This window comes from Hordeum vulgare, chromosome 1H (genome assembly GCF_904849725.1).
Source record: "Hordeum vulgare subsp. vulgare chromosome 1H, MorexV3_pseudomolecules_assembly, whole genome shotgun sequence".
Classification (NCBI taxonomy): domain Eukaryota; kingdom Viridiplantae; phylum Streptophyta; class Magnoliopsida; order Poales; family Poaceae; genus Hordeum; species Hordeum vulgare.
The window spans coordinates 144688580-144711863 of NC_058518.1; the positions used below are offsets into that span (position 1 = coordinate 144688580).

The following is a 23284-nucleotide window of genomic DNA, read 5'->3' on the forward strand; positions in this document are numbered from 1 at the left end:
CAAGACGATTATGTGACGCGTTGCGGAGATGATACACTTCTCATGCAAGTACGTCGTCGATTATGAAAGGGACCTCCCATTTGAGTGCAAGATTATTATTCTTCTTCTCAGGGAGACGTAGCACAAGCTTGCTCACATTGTAAGTCTTCGCCCGAACTTCCCTGCTCTAGTAGCACCGGGCCTGTTGTTGATAAAAGGTGGAACGTGCAAGAGCTATATCAATGCGTGCAAGAGCTATATCACACTCTTCTTCAAGTGCGTCCAAGTCATCCTGCCGATCCACCTCGACTTGTTTTTCCTCGTACATGCGCATTCTAGGTGCATCATGAATGATATCACAGGGGAGGACTACTTCCGCCCTGTACACTATGAAGAATGGCCTATAACCCATAGGTCTATTTGGAGTGGTGCGTAAACCCCATAATACGGAGTCGAGATCCTCTACCCAGTGGCAATTGGACTCTTTTAGAGATTCGACTAAAGCGGCTTGATTCCGCTCATGACGAGACGATTGGCCTGTTTGACCTGTCCATTTATTTGCAGGTGATACACGGAAGCGTAGTCGAGTTTAATGCCCAAGTTCGCGCACCAGTCCTTAACTTCATGGGCTGTGAAATTGGATCCATTGTCCGTTATTATACTATGAGGAACACCATAATGGTGCACCACATCTGATATAAAAATCAATGACCGATCCGGACTTGGCAGAAGTTACTGGTTTAGCTTCGATCCACTTAGTGAACCTATTGACCATAACGAGTAAATATTTCTTTTTCTTGGATCCTCCTTTGAGAGGTCCGACCATGTCCAGCCCCCATACTACGAACACCCAAGTAATCAATATTGTCTGAAGAGGTGTTGCACGCATGTGTCTTTGATTTGCAAAAATCTCACATCCGACCCGATGTTGGACAAGTGTATGAGTGTCTGCATGAGCTATTGGCCAAAATAAGCCTCTGGAATGCTTTGCTTACCAAAGCTCTAGCCTCTACGTGGTGACCGCACATACCTGCGTGTATTTCAGCCAAAAGTTGTTTACCTTCTTCGGATATGAATCGCTGGAGGACTCTGGTAGTGCTTTTTCTATAGATTTCCCCTTCATGAACCTTGTAAAACTTGGATCATCGAACTATCCATCTTGCTTCTGGTTGGTCATTGGGGAGTTCCTGGCGAAGAATATAAGCCAGGAACGGTTCGATCCATGGCGCGATTACGGCCATGATTTCTTGAGCCGATAGTGTTTCCTCCAGTGCGGAGCCGTCGATGATTTGATCATCTAGCTCAACTATAAGGGGAGTAACTTGTTCCTTCCCGTGGCTTCAATGTCTCCATTTTCGTTCTTCCATACCACGGAAGGCTTGAACAGTTTCCATAAAGGTATTTTTAGGGACGGGGTCGCGGTTGGCACCCATACGAGAAAGGACATCGGCAACCTGATTGTTGTCTCTGGAGACATGCTGGAATTCGAGGCCTTCGAACCGAGCTGATATCTTGAGGACGAAATTTCTATAAGCTGCCATCTTCAGATTCTTGGCATCAAATTCTCCATTGATTTGGGAGGATGACGAGCTTCGAACCCCCCTGCACCTCCAACCTTTGTACGCCCATCGAAGTTGCCATCCGTAAACCATGCAACAAAGCCTCGTATTCGGACACATTATTGGAATCAGTGTACATGATTTGTAATACGTACCGGATATTGTCGCCGGTGGGGGAGGTAAGTATGACACCATCATCAGGCCAGCAAGCGTCTTGGAGCCGTCAAAGTACATAATTTGATGGGAATATGTATTGTACTCTTTAGGGAGTTCGGCTTCCGTCCATTCGGCTAGAAAGTCAACCAACACCTGATATTTGATAGCTCATCGTGGCATGTATGCGATTTCAAAAGGTAAGAGCTCTATGGCCCATTTGGCTATGTGACCAGTAGCGTCCTTGTTATTGATTATATCAATCAAGGGTACTTCAGATGCTACCGTGATCGAACACTCTTGAAAGTAGTGTGGGAGCTTGCGAGATGCCATAAAAACTGTGTAGGTTATGTTTTCGTAGTGCAGATAGCAAGATTTGCATGGGGTAAGTACTTCACACACATAGTATGCCGGTTTCTGTATCCAGAATTTGTGGCTAGCAGCCTCTCGTTCGACCACGAGTACCGCGCTGACAACATGGTTGGTGGCCGAGATGTATAATAACATTGGTTCTCCTATGGTAGGTGCTACCAGTATTGGGTTACTGGCTAGCAGTGTTTTAGTTTCCTCCAGGGATGTTGTTGCTTCTTTGGTCCACTCAAAGTTTTTGGTTCGCTTAAGCAGTCGATAGAGTGGTAGTGCCTTTTTGCCGAGGCGAGAAATGAAACGGCTTAAAGCCGCCACATAGCTCGCTAGTTTTTGTATGTGTTTTAACTTTGTTTGGATCGCCAGCTGGGATAGAGCCCGAACCTTTGTCGGATCGGCCTCTATTCCTCTATGGGGGATGATGAAACCGAGCAGTAAGCCTGCGGGAATGCCGAAGACACATTTCTCCGGATTGAGCCATAAGTCATATTTCCGGAGATTGTCAAAGGTTTGTTGGAGGTCGTCCACCAGCTCACTGACGTGTTTAGTCTTGATGACCACGTCATCCACGTATGCCTAGATTGTCTTGCCGATTTATTTTTCTAGGCATGTCTGAATCATGTGTTCATATGTGGCACCTGCATTTTTTTAACCCAAAGGGCATTATGTTGAAGCATAATGGCCCGTAGGGAGCGATGAAAGCAGTTGCGCCGTGATGGGATTCCTTCATCTTTATTTGATGGTATGTGGAGTAAGTGTCAAGGAAACATAGTGAGTCGTGTATGGCTGTGGCATCAATGATTTTTCCTATGCGAGGTAGAGTAAATGGATCCTTAGGATTGAGATCTTTGAAATCGACGAATAGCCGCCAGGATTTGTCCTTCTTTGGAACCATGACCAAATTTGCCAACCACTCGGGGTGTTTGATGTATCGAATGAATCCGGATTCGAGCAATTTTGCTAGTTCGGTACCCATGGCTTGACACTTGGGCTCGGAGAAGCGACGTAATGTGTATTTGACGGGTTTGAAGCCATAAATTATGTTCAAGTTGTGCTCGACCAGTTTTTGTGGGATTGCTGGCATCTCTGAAGGGTGCCAGGCGAATATATCCCAATTTTCTCATAAGAATGTGCGCAATGCTTCATCAACCGCATGGTCGAGTTGTGCTCTGATGGACGCTATTTTATTGGGATCTGTCGGATGTACTTGAAATTTGTCTATTTCGTTAGCGGGTTTGAAGGATGTGGCCTTGGCTCTCTTGCTAAGAGTTACATCATCCTTGTTGACCACCGATAGTAGTTTGGTGAGCTCTTCAGCCGCAAGGGCTTCTGAAAGTGCCTAGAGGGCGAGCGTTGCAGTTTTATTCTCGCGTGCAGACCCTATCCGGGTCACTTTTGAGGGTAATGACAGTGTTGGGTCCGGGCATTTTGAGTTTCATGTACCCATAATGCAGTATGGCTTGAAATCTGGTGAAGGCCTCCGTCCCAAAAGAGCGTGATAGCCCCTTTTAAATGGTATAATATGAAAGATGAGTTCTTTGGACCTGTAATTCTCATAGGTGTCGAATACTACTTCAAGGGAGACTTGGCATGTGCATCGCGCTTCTCTTTCGGGGACGATTCCTCGAAAGGTTGTGCTACTTCGTTCGACGCGGGATCTATCGAACTGCATTTTATCCAAAGTATCCTCATAAATGAGGTTTAAGCCGTTGTTGCCATCCATTAGTACCTTGGATAGTTTGAAACCATCTATAATGGGATTGAGGACTAGTGTGGGAGGTGTACGGTAGAATGTATTCCAGGCTGGTCCTCCTCAGTAAAGGTTATAAGCATGTTTGTCCAAGAGTTTGTTGCTACCACCAGGAATACCAGGTCGGTTTCTCAAAGAGCTCTTTTTCTTTGATTATTTGAGGAGAAAGTATCGTAAATTGTGAGTACGTCGACACTGTTGTGTTGCAGTTCGGATGAACGCTTTTGTAGTGGTTGGGTCCCGAGGATAACCTCTCCGCTTTTGGCCACCTTCCTGATGACCCAACAAGCTCGAAGGATGTGAGTCGGGCTAGTGTTGGGTAATGCGGCATGTATAGGGCATGGGTTGTCCAATAGTTTATCAACTACGGTTTGGGATTCATCAAGGGGCTTGTTCTTCTTCCCCGAGGGCCCACGATCGATCGATCGTTGTTGGGGCGCGTTCTTCCTTTGAGCTTCTCTCGGCTGCTCTATATGGATTGATTCCACTTGCAATTGTTGAGACTGCCAAGTACTTTCCATTGCACAATATTTGTGTATCAATGTAGAAAGCTCGGTAAGGCCTTGTACGCGGCGGCGGGCGAGGGCATTTAGGATTGCCTTCTCGTGACAGTTATGATTTGTTTTTCTTATCTTATACTATAGAAATAAACCTTTGATGATAGAACTAGAATAGATATCTTTTGTTCTCTACTCACGCGGGCCCATATCCTTTCTTTTTTATCAATTGCTCCGGAATATGTCTATAGTTTCCTCGCCGCTGCAGTCCCGTATCTGGTTTATTGTCATGAGAAATCTAGCCCAAAAGTGTTGGATTCTTTCCTCTAGCTTTTGCCGGACGCAGTGGAGGTCCCGCATGCTAGGCTTTTCTAAGGTGCTCACATGGCGCCTAGATTGGGAGGTGGGTGGGAAAAATTTTGGTGTTTCAACAGAACACGCGTCTTTCGTGTTGTCAATTGTGTCTGAAATTATTGAAGAGTATGAAGCACTGGGTTCAGGGCCTGGACGGCTGGCTGGACACGACTGCCCATGCCTCGAATTGAGTTCAGGGCGTAATTCGATTACCAGACTACCTAGAGAGTCTAGGTTACTGGATACCGAGATATAGACGATTTTGAGTTCCGATGACCGAGAGGGCAAACCTTCCGCTGGTCTCTCAATGGTGGCAATCAAGTGCGTGATAGGTGGGATATGGATTTCCCTGTCATCGGGTCTGATCCCGATCTGGTCGTATATCGATGGTTGGTCGTGGGATACTCCCATGTTCTGAATTCGACCTAGCAACTCGTCTAATTCCGTAACATTCACGGCGTCCACATTTTCGGAGTCCATGGGGCTAACCCGAGGTGCCGTTGTTGTCAGAATATTTGGAGTCGTGACAGAGCTGCGTTCACCCAAAGATGATCTGCATAAGGCATCTGGATCGGGCCTCAAGGCCGGAGCCTAGTCGAGAGTCATCTCGAGGGCGAGATCCGCCTCCTCCGATGTCGAGGCGTCGAGGGTAAAAGGCGTTGTCAGAATAAGGTCTCCCCAGGAATCGATGACGAACTCTAAATTGCCTAACCCGATCTCCTGAACGGGGTCCAGGCTTTCGATCCGATCTAAGCAACCAGTGGAATTTGGCATGCACCACGATGAGTCGAACGCGAAGATCTGCCCAGGGACGAAAACGTTCCCAACACGGATGTCATCGTCGATGATGAGACGGGCCATTGATCCTTCCGTAGTTCCACATCGGGCTCTCAATGAAAGCACCAATGTCGGTGTCAAAATCAGCTAATTTCGAGTAGGGGGTCCGAACTATGGACCTTGGATCGATGGATAACAAGGGACGAAAGAGACAATGTTTACCCAGGTTCGGGCCCTTTTGATGGAGGTAAAACCCTACGTCCTGCTTTTATTGTATTGATGTAGTAGCACAAAGTACAAAGTTGATCTACTTCAAGATTGAATGTTGTGGTTTGAGACCCTAATCGTAATGAGCTTAATCCTCCCATGAACTACGACCCCCTGGTTTATATAGATACCAGGGGTGCTACAACAACAGTTACATTAAGGAAAGGAATATGCACATCACCACGTTGCCTTGGATTGCACGCCAAGTCTTCGGAAGAGTCCATCTTGATTTTAGTATCTCCAATGATGGTCAAACGGCCTAGGAGTCCGACCCACAAGAACGGATAAGTGGCCCGAGGACTCCCTTAATCCCGGACTCCCTCACGAGGCATAGAGCGTGGTGGCCGCAGCTGAAACCTCCGCATCGTGTTGAGCATCTCGTCGCGGTCGGTGGCGCTCGCTCGAGCCGGCTGGCATGGGCCCGGATCGCGGTGGCTTGCCCGTCGGTGTCGGCGAACCACGCGCGATGGACTCAGACATCATGGGAAGGAGGGCGCGGCCGAGAGAAGTCAGACCACAGTGCGGGGAGGAGGGTGTAGCGGAGAGGAGACATGCCATAGTGCGGGGAGGACGACACGACGGAGGATGTGGGCCGACGGCGGATCCAGGTGAGGTGGGAGGCGCGATTGCTCGACTCGGGAGTGTTTTTTTTGTCAAACGTGTCCACAGGTGGGACAGGGCAATACATAACATTTTTTTCACTTATTTAGTGGATTGCAAGTTAATTTACTTAATACCATAAGGGCATTTTGCAAAATCACTCCAACCGTAAGTGAACAAAAACGATGACAGCTTTATTATTAGGTAAATATTTACATTAATGATGGAGTACCGACAAAACAACATACTACCTCCGTCCAAGTGTATAAGGCATGCGCGTAGTTCTAGGTTGTCAATTTAACTAGCTAAATATATATTATATGTGATAAAAATTACATATTCAGAAACTACACCCTCACATGAATCTAATGGTATATTATTTATTACATATAATATATATTTAAATAGTTAAATTAACGACCTAGAACAACGCGCATGCCCTATACACCTGGACGGAGGGAGTACACACTTTTATTTTCTAAAAGTAAAGACTCTCCTTTTCCTCAAAAAATAGGAGTGAGACTCTCCCTACCACCGTCCACCGCCAGGTCCGATAAATCCAACGGCTCGTAGTTCCTCGCCACGTCCCCGGCCAATGGCGTGCGCCATAGAGCCTACGCGTACGTGTCCGAACCACCCGCATGCGTCCGATCATGGATCCGACGGTGCATCTGGTTTTTCCCCCTCTGGAAGTCTCGCCAAGCGACTACCAGTTTATTCTACTTGTCCGCCCAGCCCAAGCGAGCACGAAACCGACGACGAGACCCGAGAGAGGCCGAGACTTAGAACATCCGAAATTCCGAATCCATCGCCCCTCCCCCAAGCGACGAGATGTCTTCACCCGGAGAGTGAGTCCTCTCGAATCATACAGGAATTTCGCATCGTCTTTTGCTCAATTCCCAAATTCCTAGGCACAGATGCGGTTATTCTTATTGGGATCGATGGTTTGGGTGGGGCGATTGACGGAGAAACTGGAGTAGTATTGTTCGGATTGTACTCTATTTTCGCATGCTTGAGCTAATTGGATGGGACTGTGCTGGCGTTGCAAGGGAGCGAGGGGGCGGGTGCGGCGGGGCACGCTCTAGTGTATTTTAGTGAGGTTATTAAATGTTTTTGTGACGAATTTAGTTGTGTTAGTTGGGTTCCAAGGGTCCGGGATTGGGACTACCTTGGAGAGTTAGCGCTGTTCGTTTTGTGTTATTTCGTTGGTCTGATCTGCTTCTTTCTGTAGTGTTGCACACAGCTAGTACTGTATCTGGCATGGTTTGGCAGCTGCCATACCTAAATCTTTCTGCCAATACACCTAGTATACATTACATACTAGTACATGTAAACTTTGAACCGATTAGTTTCATTGCGCGTTAGGCCTTGTTGCTGCGGACGGCCTGATGCATCGATCACTGGGTTTGCGAGTTATGACTTGATCCCACAAATGAACTAAGCACACGAATACATGATCTGACGCCAGTTACAAAATCCCAAAAAGTCGAAACAATTGTGATCATGTGCGGATGCGGCAGGGAACACAACAGCAGCGAGCATAGAGACCGCTGGCCGGCCGGTGAGTCGGGCTAGACAGCAAGGATGCGAGGGCGACTGGGCTAGTGTGCAGAAAACGTTGAAGAGGGAGGGCAAGTACTCCCTCTGTAAAGAAATATAAGACGTTTGTACACGAATACATGATCTAAACGCTCTTATATTTCTTTATAGAGGGGTACATATGGAAGATACATAATTGGAATTGAACTTGTTTTGGAACAAATTTTGTTAGCACCCACCGAACGTTGTTGAAACTACTTGGTTAGTATTGGGTTTTGGTTGTACTTGCCGAACACAAAATAATACATACCTAGTTAGTATTTTAGTAAACTCATGCATTGCTATATTGTACATGGTTTTCTCCTTCATAAATTTCGCCACACCTAAAATTTATTCTTGCCTTCGCCACTGGGTATATATAAGAGATTATCCTTGTGAGTTTGTGACATGTATGGGCAACAGTGGGAGCTCGTCTTTCATACCGGAGCAGGAGGTCATGGCCCCCTTTTCTGTTTCAGGATAACCGAGCCCTGAATTGGTGGTTCTACCAATTGATTGTTGTGGGCTGTGAGATCCGTAAGCGGCTAGGCCGTAGTTCTGGAGCTTAGCACCAATTGGAAGGAACACATTGGTTTATAAGCTTGTTGTTTCAATAACTAATTTGTAGTTCTCATGAACAACAGTTCTCTCAGATGCTCAGTTATTTATGCTGATGTTTTGTTTTGGGAAGGTTCATGGGAGGCTGATGCCCACGTACACTGACGTCTGTGTAGTTGGCCATAAGTTTCTCTTGGTTTGTTAATTTTGGTTCTGGAGGGCATGGTTCCTGAGTAGCACCAACCACAGTATTCCGGAATTTTGCAGTCTTCAATATTTAAAATGTTCCATGGCTAGTACAGTTGAATAGCCTTCTTGCAGTGAAAAATGTGAAACATTGGATACTAACGTCCTAGAAAATAATATCTAGATTTCTTGTACAACATTAATTTCTAGACGGGTTAAGAAATGCTAAAAAAATCATTACGTCAGATTTAGTAACTTCTGCTCACATACAAGTGGAGAAGGTATCCGTCAAAGGTTGCACGTGAGACCATCTTGATATCCAAAATAAGTTAAAAGAATTGAGGTATTACCTTTTGTGCCTATTTGTTGGGAACCTACTATAGACTCATTGCAACATGCTTGCAATACAATCAGGTTCTGGCCGTTAAGAGCCAAAAATGATTGAAAGTATCCGTGTTGGAAGTTTTCAGGATTCACATTTGGACAGAAGTCACTTTTGGTATAATTTTGAAATGTTGAACTAATTTTATATGTTTTTCATTCACTATGACTGTCTTTGCTTAAAAGATTGCTATATAGATTTGTTAACTGAGAACTGATATTTGGATATGGCAAATTTTGAGCTCAGATTGGAACCAATTAGTTCTCTTGCCGTAAGGGCATTGCTGTGTTTATATTTTCCTATATAGATTTACTTGTGTTTTGTTGGCTTACCCCATATAATTTTGAAATGTTGAACTAATTTTGTATGTTTTTCATTCACTATGACTGTCTTTGCTTAAAAGATTGGTATCTAGATTTGTTAACTGAGAACTGAGATTTGGATATGGCAAAATTTGAGCTCAGCTTGGCACCTTTGAAGTTCTATTTGCAAAATTCTGCAGTTTGTTCCTTTGTGATAAATACTTTTGATGTGTAACTTAATGTCTTCTGTTATGTACATCACAAGTACTGAATCATGATTGTACTGGATGAACTATCCACTGGCATTAAAAATAGTTTAGAGAGGTCTAATATGAACAGACGAGAATATAAAATTCTTCACTTCAGCAGCTGCGGTCTAGCTTTGTGGTTCACTTTTAATAAGAAATTAGAGATGATATCCAGCGCGTTGCTGCGGGAATCGGTTGCAATATATTTCAATGAGATTTGGTAATATAGAACATGATTTTTTAATTAATAATACGAGAACTGAAACTGAAATATATGTACTTCATTGTATTTGATTATTGTGTAGTACTCCCTCCGTCCTAAAATAAGTGACTCAAAAATGACTCAATTTTACACTAATTTAGTGTAAAATTGAGTCATTTTTGAGTCACTTATTTTAGGACGGAGGGAGTAGTTAAAAAAATGTTGGGTATAAGTAGCATAATAGAAAGGAAATGGCTAAACATTTTCCCATGGATGGTTGCATGTTGGGATGGGTTCTCCCATTCATGGTGTCATGTTGAGGGAAATAGGTTAGTAGGTATCATTTATTTAGTGAATTCTTGATCATTATTGCAGTGGATGAGCTATTCATTTTTTTTCTGTGGTACGGAAAATTGAGGACTTACTTTCCTGTTTCAGGTACTACAATTCGCTTCCACCAATAAGCAAGGCATATGGGACATTGTGTTTCTTTACCACAGTGCTGGTTCAGCTCCAGATACTAAACCCAGGCCTTCTTATTTTATCTTATCCCCATGTGTTCAAGAGTTTTCAGGTTAGCATCTCTGCATCTCTCTCTCTCCCTCTCTCTCTCTCTCTCTCTCTCTCTCTCTCTCATTAGTTATTTGTAACAAGTGCATTATGATCCCGCTTCGAGATTGTACAGTAATCTTCAATTTTGGACCATGCAGATATGGAGGCTATTTACAAGCTTCTTTTTCCTGGGCAAGTTCTCCATCAACTTTGGTATTCGCCTTCTCATGATGTAAGTCTTGTCAGAAACACGGTTACTTTCAGAACATCATAAAGATAAATTGGCAGCTGTTGGTTGAAATTGCTTATGTATGTTGGCATGTAGAGCAAGATATGGTGTGCAGTTGGAGAAGGGTTCATTTGAGAAGCGGACAGCAGATTTCTTGTGGATGATGATATTTGGTGCAGTCTCGTTACTGGTTAGTAGCACTCCTACTTATTACGTGTTGCAAACAAATGAGTCAAACTTCTTAGGAGTTAAATTTATTTCTATCTTGATTGGTTCAGGTACTGTCTGCTATTCCTTATCTCGAGACTTATTTATTGGGTATTCCTATGGTTAGCATGCTTCTTTATGTCTGGAGCCGAGAGTACCCAAACTCTCAGATAAGCATGTATGGCCTCGTCCAATTGAGGGTAATGCCTTGTTCTCATACTATTATTAAGTGCTTGACCGTGTCACAGAACTGCCCTAGATTGAATATATACTCATGTCGTAAATGTACTTACTATTTGTGCAGTCATTTTATCTACCATGGGCTATGCTTGGATTGGATGTGATATTTGGCTCTCCAATATTGCCTGGCCTTTTGGGCATTCTGGTTGGACATCTATACTACTTCTTTACAGTGTTGCATCCGCTTGCTAGCGGAAAGAACTACCTCAAGACTCCTATGTGGGTGTATCCTTATGGTTAATGGAGCATTTTTCTCTCAATCATAGTTACTACCTCTGTAAACAAATATAAGACGTTTTAGAGACTTGCCACAAGTCTCTAATACGTCTTATATTTGTTTACAGATGGAGTACCTACCAACATTGTTTAGTGCAGCTTTTATTATATTGTCACTTCATTCCCAGTGATATATGCTCGTTAGTTCCTTAACCTGCTGCACTTGCACAGACACAAGATTGTTGCTCGATTCAGGTTGGGCGTGCAGGCAAACTCTCTAGCCCGGCAAGCTAACACTGGCCCTAGTGCCTTCAGAGGAAGAGGCTATAGACTCAATCAGTAGACTGCTGCGACGCCTGGCGATCTACAAGAGGCATGAACAAGTTAACATGGATCCAATCTAAACTCTGGCAGCTCTAGGAATCCGGGTTGGGGATTTTCCCACTTACAAAGAATGTCGAATCTGTAATGTCCTCATGGAATAACTATCGATGTGCACTTGTGTTGTACCTGCGGAATAGAGCTGCATGTCCTCTCTTTCTTCTTTAAGAGCGAAATCTGCTCATATGGTTTTCTTGCTTGCACTGCTGCTGACATCCTACATGGGCCGTTGGGTGTGAAAATATTTTTGATGGGGCCGTTACTGATTTTGACGACTTGCCATTGAAGTGTTCAAAACGAAATAGATAAAAGCTTAAGCACTCGTCATGGTAGCATGCTTGCTTGTTTCTACGCCCCCAAACTCCAGTTGCCCATACATAGCTCTCTAAAGAGCACACTGAACACTTGAGAGCGGTATTTGAAACTCAAACAGCTCTGCGCAAAGATGTCCAAATGCACTTTTGGCCAAAAGCAAGTGGACAACCTGGGGCACATTATTACCGTAAATGCAGTTGCTACAGACCCTTCTAAGTTAAACACTATTACTGCAAATGGAGTTGCTACAAACCCTTCTAAGACCCTGTTTGGCTATCCACCAACTCCCGGAAACTGCGGAGCGAGGAAACAGCCACTCCGCCTGCCTGTGGAGCGAGGGACTCCGAACAGGGCCTAAGTTACAGGCTATTGCAGGTTGGCCAACACCTGCAAGTGTCACACAACTCAGTAGCTTCATTGGTCTTGCAGGCTATTATCTGCAAGCCCCTGTATCAAGCACTGAAAGAATACGATTTTATGTGGACACAAGAGCAACAACAAGCCTTTGAACTTCTGAAAATCACTATGACTGGATATGGCATATGAGCAGTATTAATGCAATCCATTGTTTTCATGAGCAAAAACTATTGGTCCAAAAGCCACTGCTTGGTCCATATATGACAAGGAAGCTCTAACTATTCTAGAAGTTTTAAAGAAGTGGAGACACTACTTTCCTGTTACTTCAGTTATGAGGACATGCCAGCATGCTTTGAAATATATACAAGAATAAAAATTAACTAAAGGTATTCAACATAAATTGTTGGTTAAATTACTTGTTACAGTTGCACAATTGAGTTCAATACAAGGTAAAAGCAACAAAGTGGCTGATGCGGCCACGAACGAGATCACGGCAAAGACGATCGCATCAGCGTCCATTGAAGATCTCATCAGACATCTCACCGCGCGGGCCTGCATGGGCCATCATTCTCGGAGATGATTTCGATATATCCCTTGGCAGGTTATCTCGTCGTGGTGATTAGGTCGGAGGGGAAACAAGAGATGATTTTTATCAAGGTTGATGCCTTCGGATAGATTTTAAAATCTTACTCTTGTCATGTATATATTTTGATTGGGGTGTACTAAGTACAGGTATAACCGAAGGATTGTATGATGATGGACTAGCTCGGCCCCGACTTAAATAAGATATAGGGATACACAACCTAGTCGGCAACGTTGGTGGAGGGGAGTCTTCCAGGACTTCGTCTTCGTTCTCTTGAAAGGCAAGGCTTGAGTCTTCTCCTACGAGGCCCATGGACAAGGCTGATGGCTCAGGGTGAAACCAACCTAGGGGGCCTCGAACCGGCCTACTTGGGACGATAACTGACAAGGTGAGGCACCCCTGGCCTGTAACATAGTGCAGATTTATTTCCCTAGATTTCTCAAATTCCTGCTGCTCCTAGCATTATGTGCACGGCTCTTATTTGGCGCATAGATCCAATGTATGTGCCGAATTAGTTAGTTTTTTCCCATCGGTTTTGGAAAGGTTCCACGACCAGTTTCTTTTGTATTGTTTTCTTTGTTTTTTTCTTTGATCATGTTCATTTTTTCCTTTTCTGTTTTTTTCTTTTATTTTTTACTTTCCTTTTTCCATTTTTCAAAGATCATTCAAATTCATGAACATCGTTGGTAACCTTGAATACCTTTTTTGAAATCGTGAAGAATTTTTAAAAATGTGAACATTTTTGTTAAAGTCACGAGCATTTGTTGAAATAGTGAACAATTTTTCAAATTGTGAACATTTTTTTGAAACTCACGATTTTTTATTAAATCATTAAACTTTATTTTAGTCAACAAAAGTTTTTAAAATTCGTGTTTTTATGAATTTTTGAAGATGTGCAAAAAAATCATGATCTTTTATGAAATCACGAATATTTTTTATATTTGGGGAATAATATTGAAATTAGCGAATTTTTTAAAAAATCATGAAAGTTTTTTGAATTCATGAACATTTTTTAAATTCAAAAACATTTTTTCATATATGAAATTTTTGAAATTACCCAAATATTTTTCCAAAATCGTGAACATTTTTTAAATATGCAAAAAATCAAAATCACGAACACTTTTTGGATCCAAAAACATTTTATAATTTCAAGAATGTTCTACAAAATCACAAACATTTTAGGATTTTTCTAGCAATTTATTTCGAATTTCGCTATTTTCCAAAATTGGGAACTTTTTTAAAAATCCTGCATTATTTTAAACAAGAAAAATGAAGCAAAAACACAACGAAATGTAAAATCCAGGGGCATCCATCTCCGTACATGGGCTGGACCAAAACCACGTCCGGGGTGGTGGGTGTGCGGGTTTCCTGCCTATTTGGCGCAGGGACCTTCTTCCCAAGCGCACCTTCGGAAGCCTCCCCAAGGGTCACTTGAGGGTGGACTAAGAGCGCATCATTTGATGCGTTCTTAACTGTCGTCACGTGTTACAGTCTGGACGCTCCTTCGGTTCTTTACTTTCCCCCGATTTTTCTTAGGTTTTGGACCAAAAGCATTTTTTTTTATTTTTTTTGACGGGAATAAACATTTTTCTTCTTCCGTGAAAGGCACGCATTTACTTCTCGTGGAGGTACAGATTTGCTTCCGCGAGAGGCACGAATTTACTTCTTGCGGATGCACGGGTTGCTTCCGTGAGGGGCGTGGATTTACTTCTCGTAGAGGCACGAATTTGATCTGTGAGAGGCACAACTGTGCCTCTCGGAAAGAAAAAAAACATAGAGAGACACGGTTTACTTCTCATGGAGGCATGAATTTTCCTCTAATAATAGATAAAAAGCGTGTTTTTATCTATCACGAGAGGCATAGATTTGCTTCTGGGAGGAGCACAATCGTGCCTGTCGAAAGGAAAAAACGTGCTCCTGATTCGGATTCTTTCTTTTGGTTTTCTCATGAAAAAAAGTTAGTCTATACCTATCAACATGGGATCTAGTTTTGAAGATCTCAACATGATGAATTCAACAGTGAAAACGGTTTAAGATTTGAATATACAATTTGAGAGATAATAGGTTTTGAATAACGGAATGTACGAAAAAGGGAAAACTCCCACCTTGCGACAAGTGGAGCACACACAGTGCGACACTTGTCAAAAAACGGGGAGGTGAATGTGACATTGGCAATGAGTGCTCCTTAACTAGTGATTTCGTCTTCCGGGAGCTCCTATTCTCCGTGAAGGAAAAGGTGAAGCGCGCACCCAACTTGGTGCCCACTCTCAAACTTTGGCCGGTCGAGGGCGGGGCGATGCTCCTTGATTGTTTTTCTCGTTTATTTTGTTGTATTTTTTTTTTCTGTTTTTTAAGTTGACATTTCACAAAAGGATTAAAGTGTCAAACATTGTTCACTAATTTAGAAAAATGATCACAATTTCACTAATTCAGAAACATGAACATTTTTTGATTTTGATGAACATATTTCTATTAGTTATAAACATTTTATAAATTTTAATGAACATTTTTTGGGACAATTAGATTATGTCTTTAGTTGCGTCCCACTCGTCTGCTTTACCCCTACTTTCAAAAACTCACGTGTTTTGTCCAAGTCACTTTGCACTTCTTTCGTTTTTGCTTGGTCAGCGCTGTTTGACCATAAACGACGCTCCAATTTGAACAATTTTGCCCCTGATGCCATTGCCCCCTTACCGCTTCGCCCTCCTCGAGCTCACATAGGAAAACAGACAGAGCCGCTCGTCAAGAACACATCGAGAGGCGCGGGAGAGGACTGGATTGGAGGAGAAGATGCGGACGACGAGCTTTCGGTCCTCGAACTCATCGATCGCGAATGGTTTGGATGCCGAGGTAAGTGAAGCACTCCATTTGGATTCGACCCCAATATCATTCTAGGGGTTCTCTAATTTGGGATTTTTTTTGCTCTTTTTTGATTTAGGTTGATGGGATGGGGATTGTCGAGCTTGTCTCGGAGTACCATCACCCGAATGAATCCTTTTCCTCCTTGGAATCGAGGTCCAAGCATCGATGCCCTGGTCATGGGCTAGTTCCTGCTCGCTGGGTGGCTTGGGGGGGGGGGGCTAGCACTGGTCGTTGTTTTTTAGGATGCCCACTTGATGTAATCAACTAATATTGTCAATTTGTTTCTGATTAGGTTCCCGCTAATGTCAAATATCTAAATTTGTTGTTCTTTTTTGATGTAACAAGTTACTAGATGATTGTAAGTGGGTGGTTTTGGTTGACCCTCCTCCTCCAGTGCGTGTGGCCCTTGCATTTGACCATCTACATGTAGAGGTTGAACACAACTGGATCAAGTCTCACAAATTGCAGAGGGGAAATATAGAGCTGGCAAAGAAGAATCGTGCTTTCAAGAAGAAACTGAAGGAGAGAGATGAGATGTTCAATGTTTGGGCAGTGTTGTTTGCTGGATTTGTTGTATGTCTTGTCCTTGTGGCATTTTAAAGCGAGTACGTGAACCAAGTATGTTTGCTGTAGTGGATTAAATGAATTTGGTTTGGTGGTAATAGTTTGTGGATGAGATGCACTCTCTAATGTACCAAACTTAATGTAATGCAGTTTGTGAATTACATGAATTTGATTTGCTGGATTTGTTGTAGGATGATGAAATTAATTTGGTTCATATTGTTAGATGACCTAGGTAGATGACCAAATTGTCTTCATCGACGACAATTTGGTACATATTGGTAGATGACTAGGGAGATAACCAAATTGTCGTCCTCGATGACAATTTGGTACATATTGGTAGATGACTAGGGACATGACCAAATTGTCGTCCTCGACGACAATTTGGTATATATAGGTAGATGACTAGGCAGATGACCAAATTGTCATCCTCGATGACAATTTGGTACATATTGGTAGCTGACTAGGGATATGACCATATTTGGCACAACTTATTACATATTGGTAAGCATCACATGCATCAAATTCCACAATTTGAAACGAGTTCAACATGACATCACAGTAGTTCAAAAACTTTAAACTAGTTCAAACACACAATACTTTCATCAAGTTCAAACACACAGTACTTCAACAAGTTCAAACACACAATACTTCAATAACTTCAAAAAAGTTCATCAAGTCACCTAGTAGTTCTACAGGACACACAAAATGATATTGGGGCACAACAAGAACTAGAACTTCAGTTTCTTGCTTCTGGTGTTCTCAGTTGGATTGGGGGCTAGCCTAGTTTTCCTTCGGGTGTTCTTTGCTGGGTTGGGCGCTAGCACACTAGGAACTTGAGGTGTTGTTGTCTCCTTTTTAGGTGGAGAAGTGTAAGTGCATCTAGTGCCCTTAGTAATTTTGGTGGTTTGAAGACTTATAGGTTAAGAGGCTAATATGTTTGTAAGTGTACATAGGCTCTATAAGTTGCTGAGGAGTTTGAGTTATACGATGAATATCGACCCCTAAAAATGTATGTCTTCGGCTGAAGACTTTGGTATTGCCTTGAAGACTTTGATCGCGAAGAAATTGCGATGAAATTGATATTCCTCATGAAGATATTGAAGATGAGGAATTTGGTGTGTCCTGAAGAAAAATACTCTGAAGACTTTGAAGCGTGAAGACTTACTCTTTCTGTTTCATTTTCTTCACTCTTGAGTCATAGGAACACCGTACTGTTAAAGGGGGTCGAGGTAATACTACGGAATGAATTTCCTCATGATGCTCAACCCAAGCCTAAATCTACCAAAGCCTCGAAGTGAGTAATATGAGAGACATGAGGACTTTCACAGTTGAAAGTTCCGACCGTTGCCGCGACACGCGCCACCTCACTGATCTTATCCACCCAACGGTCACATTATTTAAGGGCATTTATGTCAAATCATGTCGGGATGCTCCCAGGCTATAAATAGCCCCCCCCCCCACAACCACTGGCTGGTTGGCACCTCCGAGAGAAACTCACACTTGTCATTTAGAGCAACCCAATTTCCTCAGAGTCTTCGAGAGAAAATATTCAAGGGAGGAAATACCCCAAACACCAAACCCCAAACCAAAAACCAAGTGATTGAGCACCACTAAAGAATTTGTTCCTGTGTGGAACTGAAGCATTTTACCTTTGAGGACTGTGCATCCTCCAGACGGTTAGGTGCTGATACGTCTCCAACGTATCTATAATTTTTGATGGTTTCATGCTATTATCTTGTCAAACTTTGGATGTTTTGCATGCCTTTTATATATTTTTGGGACTAACTTATTAACTCAGTGCCAAGTGCTAGTTCCTGTTTTTTCCATGTTTTTGACCCCTTTCATAGGAGATTTTGAAACGGAGTCCAAACGAAAGAAAATCCCCGAAAAGATTTTTTCTGGAACGGAAGAAGATCGGGGAGCTTGGGAGCCAAGGCAGGGGAGCCTCAGGGGCCCGACAAGCCCCCACCCTACGCCAGGGGGAGGCCACGCCATCCAGGCTTGTGGGCCCCCTGAGCGCCCCTGACCTAGGGGTTGTGCCTATAAATTCCCTAAAAATCCCAAAAATATCAGGAGATCATCAAAATCACGTTTCCGCCACCGCAAGCTTCTGTCTCCGCAAGATCCCATCTGGGGCACGATTTGCTGCCCTGCCGGAGGGGGGATTCGGACATGGAGGGCTTCTTCATCAAGACCATGACCTCTTCGATGATGCGTGAGTAGTTCACCATAGACCTATGGGTTCATAGCTAGTAACTAGATGGCTTTTTCTCTCTCTTGGATCTTCAATACAAAGTTCTCCATGATCTTCATGGAGATCTATTCGATGTAATCTTCTTTTGCGGTGTGTTTGTCGAGATCCGATGAATTGTGGATTTATGATCAGATTATCTATGAATCTTATTTGAGTTTCTTCTAATCTCTCTTATGCATGATTACATATCCTTGTAATTCTCTTCGAGTTGTGCGTTTTGTGTGACCAACTAGATCTATGTTTCTTGCAAAGGGAGAAGTGCTTGGTTTTGGGTTCATACCGTGCGGTGACCTCACCCAGTGACAGAAGGGGTAGCGAGGCACGCATCATGTTGTTGCCATCAAGGGTAAAAAGATGGGGTTTTCATCATTGGTTTGAGATTATCCCTCTACATCGTGTCATCTTGCTTAAGGCGTTACTCTGTTCGTCATGAACTCAATACACTAGATGCATGCTGGATAGCGATCGATGTGTGGAGTAATAGTAGTAGATGCAGAAAGTATCGGTCTACTTGTCTCGGACGTGATGCCTATATGTATGATCATTGCCTTAGATATCGTCATGACTTTGCGCGGTTCTATCAATTGCTCGACAGTAATTTGTTCACCCACCGTGATATTTGCTATTATGAGAGAAGCCTCTAGTGAACACTATGGCCCCCAGGGTCTAGTCCACACCATATTTTCAGCCTTACACTTTTTACTTAGTTGCACTTTCCGCCTTCAGATCTCACTTTGCAAACAATCTTGAAGGGATTGACAACCCCTTTGAAGCGTTGGGTGCAAGCTTGTTTGTGTTTGCGCATGTACTTTGGACTTGACGAGGCCCTCCTTCTGGATCGATACCTTGGTTCTCAAACCGATGGAAATACTTACTGCTCCTGTGCTGCATCACCCTTTCCTCTTCAAGGGAAAAACTGACGCAAACCAGAGAAGTAACAAGAAGAATTCCTAAGCGCCAGGGAAGGACTTTTGTTGCCGTAGCAGAAGAATTTCTGGCGCCGTTGCCGGGGAGGAAGATCAAGTCAGAACTCATCCAAGTAGGTGTCGCAAACTCATCTCTTGCATTTACTTTGTTTGCTAGTTGTCTCTCGTTTTCCTCTCCCCCACTTCACCAATTTGCCTTTTTCGTTTGCCTTTTTCGTTCGCCTTTTTCTCTCACTTGCCTTTCCTTTGCTTGAGTGCTATGTGCCTTCAATATGCTTGCATCTTAGCTTGCTGAAAATCTATTGATATGGATCCTCACCCACTTGCTAATCTCTTTAAGAGATCCACTTATGTGGAACCAATTGCTAGTGAGTTGAGTGCACTTGACTTTCTCTATGGAGTTTTGCTTGAGATGCCTGAATCTGAAAATCGTGATGAATAGATTTATGAAGTGATTCACGAGGGCTCCTTGAATGAAAAGCATGATTGCAATGGTTTCACTATAAATCCTATTAGTGAAAATCATGCTAAAAATATGCAAAACCCTAAGCTTGGGGATGCTAGTTTTGCTATGTCCACTACTTGTTGCAATGATATTTGTAATAATATTGAAAGTTGGTTTGGAGAAGTCATGACTTTAGTTGATGATAATCCCACTATTTTTTAAGAGTTCAACTTTGCATGCATGTGGATCATGAAAAGAATATCCTTTGTGATAGCTATATTGTTGAATTTGATTTTGATCCCACATGTAATTGCTTTGAGAGAGGAAAATATTGTGGTAGAAACTTTCATGTAACCCAATTACCTCTCATTATGTGGAGATTGCTTTTGTCTCTTTCTTCTTCCTTGCATATGGTAACTATTGGTTGTCTTGACAATCTGTTTTCCTATAAAATGCCTATGCATAGGAAGTATGTTAGACTTAGATGTGATTTTCACATGTTCTATGATGCTCTCATTGTGCTTCAATTCTTGTCTTTTGTGTGAGCATCATTGAATTATCAATGCCTAGCTAAGGGCGTTAAACAATAGCGCTTGTTGGGAGGCAACCCAATGAATTTATCTTTTTTCTTTCTGTTTTGCTGCGTCCACACCATCATAATTCTGTTGTGATTGTGTTTTTTGTGTTTGAGCCAAGCAAAACCTTTATGACTAGTCTTGGTGATCGTTGTTTGATCCTGCTGGAAAAGACAGAAACTTTTCGCTCACGAGATGATTTTTCATTTTTATTCAGAAAGTGCTTTTGAGTTGATTATTTTTGCTTCTGGTTGATATGCTTTTTCCCAGGCCGTCGTAATTGTTCAGATTTTTTGAGGTAACAGAAGTATACGAAGTATACAGATTGCTACAGACTGGTCTATTTTTGACAGATTCTGTTTTTGTTGAGTTGGTTGCTTGTTTTGATGAAACTATGGTTAGTATCGGGGGGTACTAGCCATGGAAAAGTGAGAATACAGTAGCCCAACACCAATATAGATAGAATTCAAGTTTGCTACAGTACCAAAAGAAGTGGTAGTTTGTTTTCTTGTACTAATGTTATCACAAGTTTCTGTTTAAGTTTTGTGTTGTGAAGTTTTCAAGTTTTGGGTGATGTTCTCATGGAAAAAGAGATAAGGAGTGGAAAGAGCTCAAGCTTGGGGATGCCCAAGGCATCCCAATCCAAATTCAAGGACACCAAAAAGCCTAAGCTTGGGGATGCCCCGGGAAGGCATCCCCTCTTTCGTCTTCAATCCATCGGTAACATTACTTGGAGCTATATTTTTATTCACCACATGATATGTGTTTTTGCTTGGAGCGTCTTGTATCATAGGAGTCTTTTCCTTTTGTTGTGTCACAACCATCCTTGCTGCACACCTTTTTGAGAGAGAGAGAGAGACATGTACTCATCGTGATTTTTGCTAGAATGCTCATAGTGCTTCACTTATATCTTTTGAGATAGATACTTTTGCTCTGTGTGCTTCACTTATATCTTTTAGAGCACGGCGGTGTGTGATTTGGTAGTTCGCTTATGCTATGAAAGTAGTCCCAAATGTGATAGGTACCCAAAGAGGATGCAAAAACCTCCATCTTCATGTGCATTGAGTAGAAAGAGAAGTTTCGATTCCTCTAAATTAGTTTTGAGACGTGGATTCGGTAATATTGAGAGTTATGTTAGTAGGGTGTTGTGAATCTAGAGATACTTGTGTTGAATTTAGTGATTCCCGTAGCATGCACGTATGGCGAACCGCTATGTTAGGAAGTCGGAGCATGATTGAACTATTGATTGTCATCCTTTGTGTTGAGGTCGGGATCGCGCGATGGTTAACACCTACCAACCCTTCCCCTCGGAGAATGCGTTTAGCATTTTGTTTCAATTACTAATAATTTTTTTTAGCAATAAGTATGTGAGTTCTTCATGACTAATGTGAGCCCATGGTATAGATGCACTTTCACCTTCCACCATTGCTAGCCTTTCTAGTGCCGCACAATTCTCGCCGGTGCACAAACCCACCAAATTCTTTCCTCAAAACAACCACCATATCTACCTACTATGGCATTTTCATAGCCATTCCGAGATATATTGCCATGCAACTCCCACCGTTCCATCTCATGACTTGTGCCGTCACTCTCATATTGCCATTGCATGATCGTAAGATAGGTAGCGAGATGTTTTCAACGTCATACACCATGCTAGATCGTTGCACGTCCCGGTACACTGCCGGAGGCATTTCCTATGGAGTCATCATCATTGTGATCTTTGAGGTGCGAGTAAATAAAAGTGTGATGATCATCATTATTAGAGCATTGTCCCATGTAAGGAAATAAGAAAAAAGGAGGCCAAAGAGCCCAAAAACAAAAACAAAAAAAGGGGGAGAAAAGAAAAGAAAAAAAGAGAGGCCTAAGATCCCAAATGAAAAAAGAGGGAAAAAGAGAGAAGGGACAATGCTACTATCATTTTCCACACTTGTGCTTCATGATAGCACCATGTTCTTCATGATTGAGAGCTTCTTGCTTCGTCACCACCATGTGCTAGTGGGAATCTTCATTATATAACTTGGCTTGTATATTCCAATGATGGGCTTCCTCAAAATTGCCCTAGGTCTTCGTGAGCAAGCAAGTTGGATGCACACCCACTAGTTCTCCTTTTGAGCTTTCGCATACTTATAGCTCTAGTGCATCCTTTGTATGGCAATCCCTAGTCATTCACATTGATATCTATTAATGTGCATCTCCATAGCCTATTAATACGTCGAGTCAGTGTGACCGTCTCCTCCTTTTTGTCTCACAACCACCACCACACTCTATTCCACCTATAGTGCTATATCCATGGCTCGCGCTCATGTATTGCGTGATAGTTATAAAAAGTTTGAGAAAGTAAGAGTGCGAAAACAATTACTTGGCCAATACCGGGGTTGTGCATGATTTACATTAGTTTTGTGAGGATGATGGAGGATAGCCAGACAATATGATTTTGTAGGGATAACTTTCTTTGGCCTTGTTATTTTGAAAGTTCATAATTACTTTGCTAGTTTGCTTGAAGTATTATTGTTTTCATGTCAATAGAAAACTATTGTTTTGAATCTTACGGATCTGAACATTCATGTCACGTGAAAGAAGTTGCAAAGGAAAACTATGCTAGGTAGCATTCCACATCAAAAATTCATTCTTTATCACTTCCCTACTCGAGGACGAGCAGGAGTTAAGCTTGAGGATGCTTGATACGTCTCCAACGTATCTATAATTTTTGACGGTTTCATGCTATTATCTTGTCAAACTTTGGATGTTTTGCATGCCTTTTATATATTTTTTGGGACTAACTTATTAACTCAATGACAAGTGCTAGTTCCTGTTTTTTCC

At 42.6% G+C, this 23284-nt stretch overlaps 1 protein-coding gene across 1 annotated transcript; it reads left to right on the top strand.

The window, feature by feature from the left end:
- The first annotated feature begins 7012 nt into the window (after nucleotides 1-7012).
- Nucleotides 7013-11786, top strand: LOC123427320 (derlin-1). The gene is made up of 7 exons (XM_045111334.1): nucleotides 7013-7150; nucleotides 10197-10332; nucleotides 10469-10542; nucleotides 10636-10729; nucleotides 10818-10946; nucleotides 11051-11211; nucleotides 11434-11786. The coding sequence occupies exons 1-7, from the start codon at nucleotides 7134-7136 to the stop codon at nucleotides 11543-11545; spliced, it is 723 nt and encodes a 240-aa protein (XP_044967269.1). The 5' UTR covers nucleotides 7013-7133; the 3' UTR covers nucleotides 11546-11786.
- Nucleotides 11787-23284: the final 11498 nt, after the last annotated feature.

Excerpts from the sequence above, each read along its gene's own strand:
- LOC123427320 (XM_045111334.1), top strand. Across the intron at positions 10,543-10,635 it reads GGTATTCGCCTTCTCATGAT|AGCAAGATATGGTGTGCAGT; the intron begins GTAAGTCTTGTC and ends GTTGGCATGTAG. Across the intron at positions 10,730-10,817 it reads TTGGTGCAGTCTCGTTACTG|GTACTGTCTGCTATTCCTTA; the intron begins GTTAGTAGCACT and ends TGATTGGTTCAG.